The following is a 12,740-nucleotide window of genomic DNA, read 5'->3' as shown; positions in this document are numbered from 1 at the left end:
CTTGGCCAACATTATTGCCATCCGGAGAGAGCAGTAGGACTGATCTGTGTGTCCTGCATTACCACCATCTGGAGAGAGCGGCAGATCTGGTCTGTGTGTGTATCCTGCATTATTACCATCCGGAGAGAGCGGCAGATCTGGTCTGTGTGTCCCCTGCATTATTACCATCCGGAGAGAGCGGCAGATCTGGTCTGTGTGTGTATCCTGCATTATTACCATCCGGAGAGAGCGGCAGATCTGGTCTGTGTGTGTCCTGCATTATTACCATCCGGAGAGAGCGGCAGATCTGGTCTGTGTGAGTCCTGCATTATTACCATCCGGAGAGAGCGGCAGATCTGGTATGTGTGTGTCCTGCATTATTACCATCCGGAGAGAGCGGCAGATCTGGTCTGTGTGAGTCCTGCATTATTACCATCCGGAGAGAGCGGCAGATCTGGTCTGTGTGTGTATCCTGCATTATTACCATCCGGAGAGAGCGGCAGATCTGGTCTGTGTGTGTCCTGCATTATTACCATCCGGAGAGAGCGGCAGATCTGGTCTGTGTGTGTCCTGCATTATTACCATCCGGAGAGAGCGGCAGATCTGGTCTGTGTGTGTCCTGCATTATTACCATCCGGAGAGAGTGGCAGATCTGGTCTGTGTGTGTTCTGCATTATTACCATCCGGAGAGAGCGGCAGGAGTGGTCTGTGTGTCCTGCATTATCACCATCTGGAGAGTGCGGTAGGACTGCCCTGTGTGTGTGTCCTGCATTACCACCATCCGGAGAGAGCGGTAGGACTGCCCTGTGTGTGTGTCCTGCATTATCACCATCTGGAGAGAGCGGTAGGACTGCCCTGTGTGTGTGTCCTGCATTATCACCATCTGGAGAGAGCGGTAGGACTGCCCTGTGTGTGTGTCCTGAATTATCACCATCTGGAGAGTGCGGTAGGACTGCCCTGTGTGTGTGTCCTGCATTACCACCATCCGGAGAGAGCGGTAGGACTGGTCTGTGTGTCTCCTGCATTATCACCATCTGGAGAGAGCGGTAGGACTGCCCTGTGTGTGTCCTGCATTATCACCATCTGGAGAGAGCGGTAGGACTGCCCTGTGTGTGTGTCCTGCATTATCACCATCCGGAGAGAGCGGTAGGACTGGTCTGTCTGTGTGTGTGTCCTGCATTATCACCATCTGGAGAGTGCGGTAGGACTGCCCTGTGTGTGTGTCCTGCATTATCACCATCTGGAGAGAGCGGTAGGACTGGTCTGTGTGTCCCCTGTATTATCACCATCTGGAGAGCGCGGCAGGACTGCCCTGTGTGTGTGTTCTGCATTACCACCATCCGGAGAGAGCGGTAGGACTGGTCTGTGTGTCCTGCATTATTGCGACAGGACTGTCTGTGTGTGTCCTGCATTATCTCTTCTCACTCTAGCCTTACATTCACTTTGCCGTACACAGCAATAGGGTTGGGAGAGGGGACAGACGCTCAAAGATTTAGACCTGCAACGTTTATATTAAATGCTTGCGTGTAAACTCAACTAAGTGGGTGTCACTGTCCTCCGCCGAAGAGTAGCAGACACTTAAAAACTCACAGCTGGAAGAGCTTAGTGTGCATCTCGTCCGTTCCAGTCCTGCTGTTACTGTTTTGTTAGAGAGCATAGAGACGAGTACCAATTGTGTGTTTCCCCTTTTTTGCGATATTAGAGAAATAATCTCCTGTCTCTGTTACGGAAACAAATTAGAAGTCCAGGCCGCACCTAGAGCCAGGCTCATTGTTACTGTATGTATCCAGCATTACCTTAATCATCCCACTGAAGGAACGGGAGCGAGAATGCTTCTTCCCCGCAGACACCTCTGGTGTTCCAGGATTATGTTTATGGAACTAAAATAAAAGAGTTCACGGTCATACGAATTGTCATTTACGTTTTATAATTAAGGGGAAGGTTAACTATGAACAATACCCACAAATTTTAAATCTTTTCTCCCATATAAAACACAAAATACACAAGATAAACATTGATAAGATAAACATTGCATTAGGATAGTTATCAATTATACGCAACAAAGCTGTTAATGACCCATTAAACTTAGAAACACGACTCAAGTTATATCTAAAAATTAGGCTTTGGCTTGATTTATATATTTTGACCAGCAGGGGGCACTATGTGCATGATACAAGCTGACCCTTCACTAATAAAACAGGAGCAAACTCAAGATGTTCAGATTTGTCCCTGGAATAGACTCTTCTGTAAGTAATGATGTACATGAAAATGCTCATTGGGGAGGCATTAGTTATGCTTCACTTATTTGTCCCTATTTACTGTAGGATGACACTACCTGCTAGGCCCCAACCTTAGTATATGTAATGGTCGCTCATATTTTTTACGTGATCCCACCTGCCGGATGAGCCGTTTCTTTTTTGTGGAGTCCGGCATATTGTGGACGTGCTGGAACAAGTCTCTCAGTGCCTCCTCTGTGCGCTGCTGTGTCAGCTCCTGCTGGGAGACGGAGGACGACGGCGAGGACTTTAATCGGTCTCTTTTCTGACTCTTCACAAAAGGAAATTCGTTTCTGCAAGTGTCAGAGCGTAACAAGTCCAAATCATCCTGTGGGAATATATGACAGAGGAAAGACGTGAGGGGGCCTGTCTGGACCTGAGAGCACGTGTTGTCGTTTGAGGGTCTGTTTCAGCAGTGGACGCAATTGCCTACAGATCGCAGCTGCTAAGATATGCCAATGCCTGCCGACAAAGACGCCCACTGCTGCCTTCTCATATCTGTCCAATGTCGCCCTCCTGCGGAAACTGAGAGGTCTCACGCTGCGAATGTAATCGCAATAGCTAATTTATGCACGCCCATAAAACGGTGCTGCAACGATCAGACACGCCCACATTTATCTAACCACCCCCATCAGTTACCTCCCCCCAAACCATGACGACACTCACTTTACGAATGGATCTTCTGCGCGTATGTAACCGCAATGCAATCACGATGTGGCTTACACGCAGGCGCAATTGCAAATGATCTGTCGAACCGCTTAAACATCGGCCATTACATCCGCTGGCCCCGATTTCGCAATTATTTTAATACAAAACTCAATTAGCATCCAAAATATCTCACACACACAATTATGCATTTTGATTAGAACCCAATTTATGTATGGATTTATTTATTTTAAAGGAAGACCCACGGGGCCGGTGTTAGAACACACACGTGTTGAAATTGAAGTATGAAAAAAAGTGTGTTAAAAAAAATCTGCCTTATTGCATCTCTAAGTGCGCTTATAGAATGGTGCATTCACTTCCATTATGTTTGGGACGTTACTGCACGTATACATCAATTAATATAAATGCCTGCATGTACGTGCCCTAGATCGTTCTATCTAATTTTAGAACGCTTAATTCCATCCAAAACTAGTTTTATTTTTTTATTAATCTCTACAAATGATTTGTGTGTTTGCGACACAAAATGTACTAACCCTGCAGGTGAATCAGACGCTCGCGGCTTACTCACATGGCTAGTTACAAGCACGCATGGGGTTGTGCCGCACCAAAAAGTGCACCTACAGAGCCAGTGCCTATAGCTTGCGTATGCTATGCACGTAGACAAAACTATATAGGGGCAAAATTATTATCGAGTCCTAGACATGACAATAATTTCTTAGCGCCACTATTTGTGGCAATAAGAAATTAACGATCGCCTGAATGTATTAAAATACACCCCTGCAGGGACAGGGGCTTGGAAAGGAGCCTGTGCCTGCAATGTGTAAGTGAAGGGATCGCATTCACTTCTTATTCTTCAGGAGCCCTAGGCTGACCACCCGTGCGCACTACTGAGTGTGCCGGGGAGAGATGCGGAAAGTAGCCTATCGTCAGATGGCTTTAGCTACCAGGGACAAAGCGGTGGAATGAATCACATTCTGGAGCTTGGTAAATGTGCCCAGAAAGCAGTCCTTAGGTTTCTATGAGGGCTGCTTTGCGATCGAAAATGGGAGTTTGCAACAGATCTCCCCGATATCTGCTCACCGTTGATAAATTGGCCCTCTAAGTGTGATATAGTCGGATTTGTGAAAAGGGTTTGCAGTCACTGTGGATGAGGGAAAACTGGGAACGTCACTTTGGTGATAGACCTCGCTTCTGAACAAGATGACTGCTCTCTGATCTGGTGTTTCCACTGTTTTAATTAGCTATTTTCCATTTTTTATCCTCGTTTTTGTAGTCAACTGATTTTGCTTTTAATTAGGTGCCATGCTCAGCGGTGAAAGGAAAACGAAGGTCACCAAAGCTTCTAGAATATGTGTTATTTAAATAAAAAACAATGTAATATACAACAGGACGTGAATCTTCTCACCAGCTGTATCTAATTATGAGACCTCGGCTGTACATGCAGGCAAACATCTAGAACCACGCTCTGACAGACTGGCAGGAAGGCTTTCCCGATATGGTACTGCAGTAGGTGACTATATAGAACACTTTAAAGCATATTTGACATTGTGTGCTATAGTACCTCTCGTCTAATTATATACAGTCACATACAAAGTAACAACTTTACAATTTTAATTGCAATAGGGTAGTTTTGGTGAAAACCAGACTGTGGTTACGATGATGTTTTATACACAGCAGTTACGTTCCAGGGTCTAAGTGTTTGTTTGTGGCTTACTGAAGCGCCTTCTTGCTTTATTGATATGCACACAACGCGTTGATACTTACCTTTGAAGTGGGCATTCTGCTGCCACTGAAGTACAGCCGGGCATATTCCCGTATATAAGAAGGAGCCTAAAATCACAGAAAAGAATTAATACTCAGATCTCTCATCCTTCGAACAGATGGCCAAACACATTTTACTGCAGTACATTACCATGCATGTTAATGTACAATTAGCTTGCATTAAGCAGTCCCATTTGCACTTTGAATGGAAGGCAACACAATTGCAGAATTACTTAAACTGTTACAGTATATACCATAATATTAACTTTCTAAATCATACGTTTGGAGACTATACACAATTATACACCATTATTTGCCTAGTTAATAGATAATCGTACCTACAAAAACTGATAGCAGCTTGATACATTAAACCCAAGGGGTTACACCAACCTCTTGGAAGTTTAATTATCATACAGAACGGCTTGTCTAAGAATACCGTGCCAATGGGCTTCTGCGAAATGAGTGAATGAAATAAAAGACTTGAGTGACAAGCTAGCTTGGTTCCTGGAAATTTTGTGTGACAATAATTATGTTGGCTACAGAAGGGCCAATTAACCCTGGTATTCTAGCTCACAAATGTAATTTCCTCTTTTTTTTTTTTAAAAGAAATCTAACAATCAGCTAACATGGTAGCACATAAACCAGTCTGATTTCAGGTAGAACCATTCATATTGTTTTATGGTCTTTAGCTCTGTCAAAATGGTGCATGTAGACACCATGTAACGTAGTTGAGGGTTCAGAGAAATTACATACACACACACACATATATATATATATATTTATTTATTTATTACACATGCATACATACACACGCACGCACAGGGTGAGTCTCCCATATCCAAACACGGAAGTTTCCGAAATACAGAATTTTTTTGAGCATGACAGATCGTAAAACCTTTGTTTTCTGATGGTACAATGTACACAAACTTTGTTTAAGGCACAAAATGATTAAAAATAGTGTATAAAATTACCTATAATAATTGTGTATTAGGTGTATATGAAACAAATGAATTTCATGTATGTACACAATTTGATTGAGCCACAAAATTGAAATAAAAAATAAAATGACCTCTAGAATAGGGATAATCCTGCACAGTGAGGGAGCAGCTCTAAAGCCAAATAGTTACGGAATATATGATAAGAATAATAGGATGAGCGCAGTTATTGATTAAATATATACGTGTGTATGTTAAAGCTCCTTTAGGAATCTGTTTTGGGAATCGTAGTCACCATTTATATTTTGCTGTACCAAGTCCTGTGGCTTTAAGCCTGGTATTCAACGGTCACAAAACTATCCCTTGTGCTTACCTTAACTTTTCCTCTCCCAGCGTCCTGGAGTCTTGAAGGTAATCCTCTCCCAATTTGTTTTCCCTCCGGGGACCCAGGCTTGCAGCCAGGCGAGTTCTGTGTGTAACGCTGTCAGCTCTGTGCCGATAGCCAGACGGAGGCTGTATTGTAGGTCACCCGCTCCGGACTCTGGTGCTTCGGGCAGCCGCTGATGACATAACTCAAAAGTTTGTCCTACAGCTACGCGAGCGCGTTGCGGTCTGAACGTATCAGCCGTCCTGCTGCTTTTATCTATGTTAGGATTAATATCTTTTTTCCTACGATTCCTCTATCACTAGTACCAAACGCGTTGGAAGTGATTGGGGAATCGTAGAGCTGACAGCGCTACACACAGAACCCGCCCGGTTGCAAGCCTGAGACTCGGAGGAGAAAAACACGCTGGTAGAGGATTACCTTCAAGACTCCAGGGCATTGGGAGAGGAATGTAAGGGGTTTTATTTACATTTGTTGACGCAGACTTTGTTTTCTTTTTTAACATTAACATACTCACATGTATAAAATTACCTGCAGGGGGAGGGGGAGTGTGTGTGTGTGTGTGTGTGTACATACATACATACACACAGTACAGGTTGAGTCTCCCTTATCCAAAATGTTTGGGACCAGGGGTATTTTGGATATCGGAATATTTGCATATCATAATGAAATATCTTGGGAATGGGACCCCAATATACACATAGAATGCATTTATGTGTTATATACACCTTCTACACATAGCCTGCAGCTCATTTTATTCAATATTTTCAATAATTTTGTGGCTCAAGCAAAGTTTGTGTACATACATGAAATAAATGTATGTTTAATTTACACCCTATACACACAGCCTGAAGGTAATTTCATACCATATTTTTAATAATTTGTGCCCTAGACACAGAGGGCATAGTTTGTGTACATTGAACCATCAAAAATCAAAGGTTTTATTATCTCAGTCATGCCAAAATTATTCCGGATTTCGGAATATTCCATATTTCGGAATATTTGGATATGGGAGACTCAACCTGTACCAGTCAAAAGTTTGGACACACCTTCTCATTCAATGTTTTTTTTTTGTTTATTTAAATTATTTTCAACATAGATTAATACTGAAGACATCAAAACTATGAAAGAACACATGGAATTTTGTTGTAAACAAAAAAAAAAAAAAGTGCTAAACAAATCCTCAAAGTAGCCCCCTTTTGCTTGGATGACAGCTTTGCACACTCTTGGCATTCTCTCAATCACCTTCATCCTAAACCAGCTCATTGGGTTTAGGTCGGGTGATTGTGGAGGCCAGGTCATCGGAAGCAGCACTCCATCACTTTCCTTCTTGGTCAAGTAGCCCTTACATAGCCTGGAGGTGTGTTTGGGGTCATTGTCTTGTTGAAAAACAAAATGATGGTCCCAGTAAGCGCAAACCAGATAGGATGGAATGGAGCTGCAGAATGCTGTGGTAGCCATGCTGGTTAACTGTGCCTTGAATTTTGAATAAATCATCAACAGTGTCACCAGCAAAGCACTCCTACACCATCACACCATCTCCTCCATGCTTCACAGTGGGAACCGCACATGCAGAAACCATCCGCTCACCTCTACGTCTCACAAAGACACGGCGGTTGGAACCAAAAATCTCAAATTTGGACTCATCAGACGAAAGTACAGATTTACACTGGTCTAATGTCCATTCCTTGTGTTTTTGGGCGCAAACAATTCTCTTCTTTCTGTTGTTCATCCTCAGTAGTGGCTTCTTTGCAGCAATACGACCATGAAGGTATGATTCACGCAGTCTCCTCTGAACAGTTGATGTTGAGATTTGTCTGCTACTTGAACTCTGTGAAGACTTTATGTGGTCTCTAATCTGAGGTGCTGTTAAGTAGTGGTTTCTGAGGCTGGTAACTCTAATGAACTTATCCTCTGCAGCAGACGTAACTCTTTGTCTTCCTCTCCTGCGGCGGTCCTCCTGAGAGCCAGTTTCATCATGGCGTTTGATGGTTTTTGCAACAACACTTGAGGATACATTCAAAGTTCTTGAAATTTTCCGTATCGACTGACTTTCCTGACTTAAAGTAATGATGGACTGTCGTTTCTCTTTACTGAGTTGAGATGAGTGGTTGGTGCCATAAGATTACAAAAGTAGTTAAATAGTGGTGTCCACTGTGTACTAACCCTGCCTCTGCACAACACAACTGATAGTCTCACACACATTAAGAAGGTAAGTAATTCCACAGATTGACTCTTGACAAGGCACACCTGTTAATTCAAAACCATTCCAGGAGACTACCTCATAAAGCTGATTGAGAGAATGCCAAGAGTGTGCAAAGCGGTCATCAAAGCAAAAGGGGGCTACTATGAGGAATCTAAAATTATAAAACATTTTGATTTGTTTAACACTTTGTTTACAACATTATATATCACCCTCTATCTATAGATCTATCTATTTAGTTTCATATTCTGGGCAGTGTATCCCAAGACTAAAAGAACGAGTGTGCTGGAACTTGTAGCCCGACAACAGATGACAATCCAAAGGTTTCCCTATTCTGTGCTCGTCATTTGACTCTCAACACCGTGTCTCAGTAATGCCCAATACACTTAAGGCGCACATCCACTACCTGATTAAACAGAGTGATTGAACGATAACAGTTATAGTTCAATCGTTTGTTAACCGGGCAGCTTAATGACAAAATTGACCAGTGATGCATGCTCCCCGCTGTTCATTTTTGACATCTATCATCGCCCGAACATGCTGGTCAATCTGCCGGTTACAATGTCATAATTGTGCAGTCTTTTCACAGTGTGCAAGTGTGACGCACCTTTACATTCTAGAAACTAAAAGAAAGGGTTTTGCGGATTCTGCACAGGACTGAAATGCAACAGGATTATTTATAGGAGTAAATCAACAAAGTCACTCAGACAGATACTAGTCCTGATAGGACCCTTCTACAGTGATGGTGGAGTCTCCTTGGGTAAATCAAACAAGAATGGGTCAAGGGGAAATAATTCAATATAAAAGGGACACTAATTTTTTCCATTTAAAAACATGATTGACACATAACATTATAATAAGACTGTAACAACGAAAATGGACTTTAAATTAACCACACAAAACACTTAGATGGAAAATGGGGACACATTCCCTAACCACTGCAAACTACAGGCAAAATAGGATTTAAAAAAATATCAATAAAAATATTCATGATTAACACATTAAAAAACAATTCAGCCACAGTTCAATGAAACAATGATCATAATCAGAATCTGTGCCTAATAAGGGCATACATCTACTCTTATATCTGGATGAATGGTAATAATTGCTCCTAATAACAGTAAGATTACAAAATGAGAGACTGTTGGCTGTTACACTGGTCTGTATCTGCCATCCAGTGTGTGCATGAGACTGCAGTGAATGCTGGATGAGAGTACACCTTCTAGACAGACAATACAGAAGGCACAATAAGGATTGTCAGCTGCTGTTGAGATGGTCTCTCTATGCTTGTACCCTGATAAATTCACATCAATGAGGATGCTTGAAAACAAATAATTTTACTCTAAGTGGCACTAGAAGATCAGATGGACCGTGGTGTAAGCGGGACCCCATTTGTGCAGCTTAACAGCCAATATTCTCTTACTTAATAGGCTGACATTCCGATTATAGTTATCATTATAGAAGCCAACTCTGAGCATGTTACCAGGACTACGTGCATTTGTATACATGGAATGCCAAGCAACATACCTGATGAAGCCGTACATGTAATACATGCTATATATAATCATTTGGCCCCTAATGAGCAAAGCAGAAGCGAGACCTGAACACAATGTAATGAGCATTATGTGATGAACAAGATTTGTTCTTCAAAATAACAAATACAAAAAATATGAGATATGGTAAGAACTTACCCTTGTTATCTCTATTTCTACGAAGTCCATAGGGTTCCACAGGATATCTTGGGGTATAGGTGTGACGTCAGTCGCAGGGCACCAAAGAGTTAAGCTTTCAGCCTCCCAGGATGCACTAGGTCCCCCTCCTATACCCCGCCCCCGGGCCAAGGCACCTCAGTTAGTTACCAAGCCATAGGCCGGAGGAGGAGAAGGAAGAGAGAGAACAAAGATCTGGACACATACAAGAATCACATTCTCACGAGAGGGAGACGGAAAACCGGTGACCAGAGCAAAGCCCATCTGCAGCACAGGTGCGACAGGGCGGGAGTCCTGTGGAACCCTATGGACTTCGTAGAAATAGAGATAACAAGGGTAAGTTCTTACCATATCTCATATTTTCTACTTCAGGGTCCATAGGGTATCCACAGGATACCTTGGGGATGTCCCAAAGCAGTATCCTTTAAGGGTGGGGACGCTCCTGTGCAGAAAGGAGAATCCGCCGCCCGAAGGAAGCATCCTGAGAGGCGAAGGTGTCAAACCTGTAATACCTCACGAAGGTATGGACAGAAGACCACGTAGCAGCCTTGCAGATCTGAACTGCCGAGGCACCACGTCGAGCTGCCCACGAAGGACCCACAGACCTAGTGGAATGAGCCTTCAGAGAAGGAGGGACCGGTAGGCCTTCATGAAGATAAGCTTCAGAAATAGCCATACGGATCCAGGCTGCCAAAGGTTGCTTTGAAGCAGGCCAACCCTTTTTACAGAAGCCATAGAGGACAACAAAGCGTCCGACTTCCTAAACGAAGAAGTGCGGTCAACATAAGTCCTTAAGGCCCGCACAACATCCAAAGAGGCCTCACCCACGGAAAGACCCGGTGAGTTAAAGGCCGGAACAACTATTTCCTCGTTAACATGAAACTGGGAAACAACTTTGGGAAGAAACTCGGGCCGAGTGCGGACAACTGCCCTGTTCCCATGAAAAACCAAGAAAGGGGGTCTACAAGAAAGAGCCCCTAACTCAGAAACACGTCTGGCCGAAGCAACGGCCAGAAGGAAAACAGTCTTAGCTGTTAGCCATTTAATATCCACTGAGCCCAGTGGTTCAAACGGCGGTCCTTGGAGAGCCCTCAGGACCACAGCCAAATCCCAAGGCGCCACAGGTGGAACAAAGGGCGGCTGAATACGGAGAACACCTTGCATAAAGGTGCGCACAGCCGGGATTGTAGCAATCCTACGGTGAAACCAGACAGATAGGGCCGAAACCTGTACCTTCAAAGAAGCAAGGCGAAGCCCATGATCTAGTCCCGCTTGCAGGAAGGCGAGAATCCGAGACAGACGAAACTCCCGCGGTGCATAACCTCTCGGTCGACACCACTGGAAGAACGTATGCCACACGCGATGGTATATCCTCGCGGAAGACGGTTTCCGAGCTCGTAACATGGTACGCACCACAGAGCTGGAAAACCCCCGGGACCTCAGCATGGCCGTCTCAACAGCCACGCCGCCAAAGACAGCCGAGTCAGGTCCGGGTGAAGACAAGGACCCTGAGACAGAAGGTCCGGTCGTAGCGGCAACCGCAGAGGACTGTCCACGGACAGACCCTGAAGGTCTGAGAACCAGAGCCGTCTGGGCCACGCGGGAGCTATCAACAGGAGCGTCCCTCCTTCCTGTTTGAATTTCCGGATTACCCGTGGAAGAAGGGAGACCGGAGGGAACAGGTATGCGAACCTGAACGTCCACCGGACGGACAGAGCATCCACCAGAGACGCCCCTTCGTCTCTTGTGCGAGACCCGTACACCGGCAACTTGTTGTTGTGCCGGGACGCCATGAGGTCGATTTCTGGAAGACCCCACCTGTCCACCAGTAGTTGAAAAACGTCCGGGTGCAGGGACCATTCCCCTGGATGAACGTCCTGGCGACTTAGAAAGTCCGCCTCCCAATTTAGCACTCCCGGGATGAAGACCGCTGATATGGCCGGAAGATTGCGCTCCGCCCAAACCAGGATCCGAGAGACCTCTACGAGAGCCGCCCGACTGCGAGTTCCTCCTTGCCTGTTTATGTAGGCCACGGTGGTAGCATTGTCCGACTGGACCTGCACCGGGTGACCCTGGAGAAACCGCTGTGCCTGCAGGAGAGCATTGAAGACTGCACGGAGTTCCAAGATATTTATTGGAAGCTCCGCTTCTGTCGGCGTCCACCTGCCCTGGAACAAGTGTGGACCCGAAACTGCTCCCCAGCCCCGAAGACTGGTGTCCGTTGTCAACAGGACCCAATTTGGAACCCAGAACGGACGTCCCTTGTTGAGGTGGGTCGTCTTTAACCACCACGCAAGGGACAGGCGAACCTCCGGGGTGAGCACAATCGTCTGGAACTTCAGAGACTGAGGCAGCCCGTTCCACTTGGACAGGATCAGGTGCTGCAGAGGTCTGGAGTGAAACTGGGCGTATTCCACCATGTCAAACACCGACACCATGGAGCCCAGTAACCTCATCGCCGAGTGTAAGGACACCCGGCGGCTGTGCAGACAACTGCGCACCCTTGACTGTAAAGCAGAGATCTTGTCCTCCGTCACGAAGATCCTTTGCTGTCCCGAGTCCAATAAGGCTCCAAGATGCAGAATCCTCCGAGACGGGATTAGAGTGGACTTCTGCCAGTTGATTAGCCAGCCGTGCCATTGCAGCAGTGCAATGGTCAGGTCCAAGTGGTATAACAGGAGCTCTGGAGATCCTGCCACCAATAACAGGTCGTCCAAGTACGGCAACATGCGGACTCCTTGCAGCCGCAGAGAAGCCGCCATGACCGCCATCACCTTGGTGAAAACACGTGGTGCTGTCGCCAGGCCAAAAGGTAACGCCCGAAAC

At 45.3% G+C, this 12,740-nt stretch overlaps 1 protein-coding gene across 2 annotated transcripts in view; it reads right to left on the bottom strand.

Moving 5' to 3' along the window:
* The window catches only part of ARHGAP19 (Rho GTPase activating protein 19), an 80,475-nt gene that overhangs the window by 17,355 nt on the left and 50,380 nt on the right, over positions 1 to 12,740 (bottom strand). For both annotated transcript variants that reach the window (XM_088449948.1, XM_088449947.1), the window contains exons 7-9: positions 4,686 to 4,751; positions 2,374 to 2,583; positions 1,776 to 1,859 (exon numbers count right to left, since the gene is read on the bottom strand). In XM_088449948.1, coding sequence (XP_088306074.1) covers positions 1,776 to 1,859; positions 2,374 to 2,583; positions 4,686 to 4,751 — 360 coding nt within the window. The remainder of the gene's footprint in view (positions 1 to 1,775; positions 1,860 to 2,373; positions 2,584 to 4,685; positions 4,752 to 12,740) is intronic.

This window comes from Taudactylus pleione, unplaced genomic scaffold (genome assembly GCF_031769625.1).
Source record: "Taudactylus pleione unplaced genomic scaffold, aTauple2 ptg000502l, whole genome shotgun sequence".
In the NCBI taxonomy this organism is placed as follows: Eukaryota; Metazoa; Chordata; class Amphibia; order Anura; family Myobatrachidae; genus Taudactylus; species Taudactylus pleione.
This window is presented reverse-complemented; position numbering and strand designations above follow the sequence as displayed.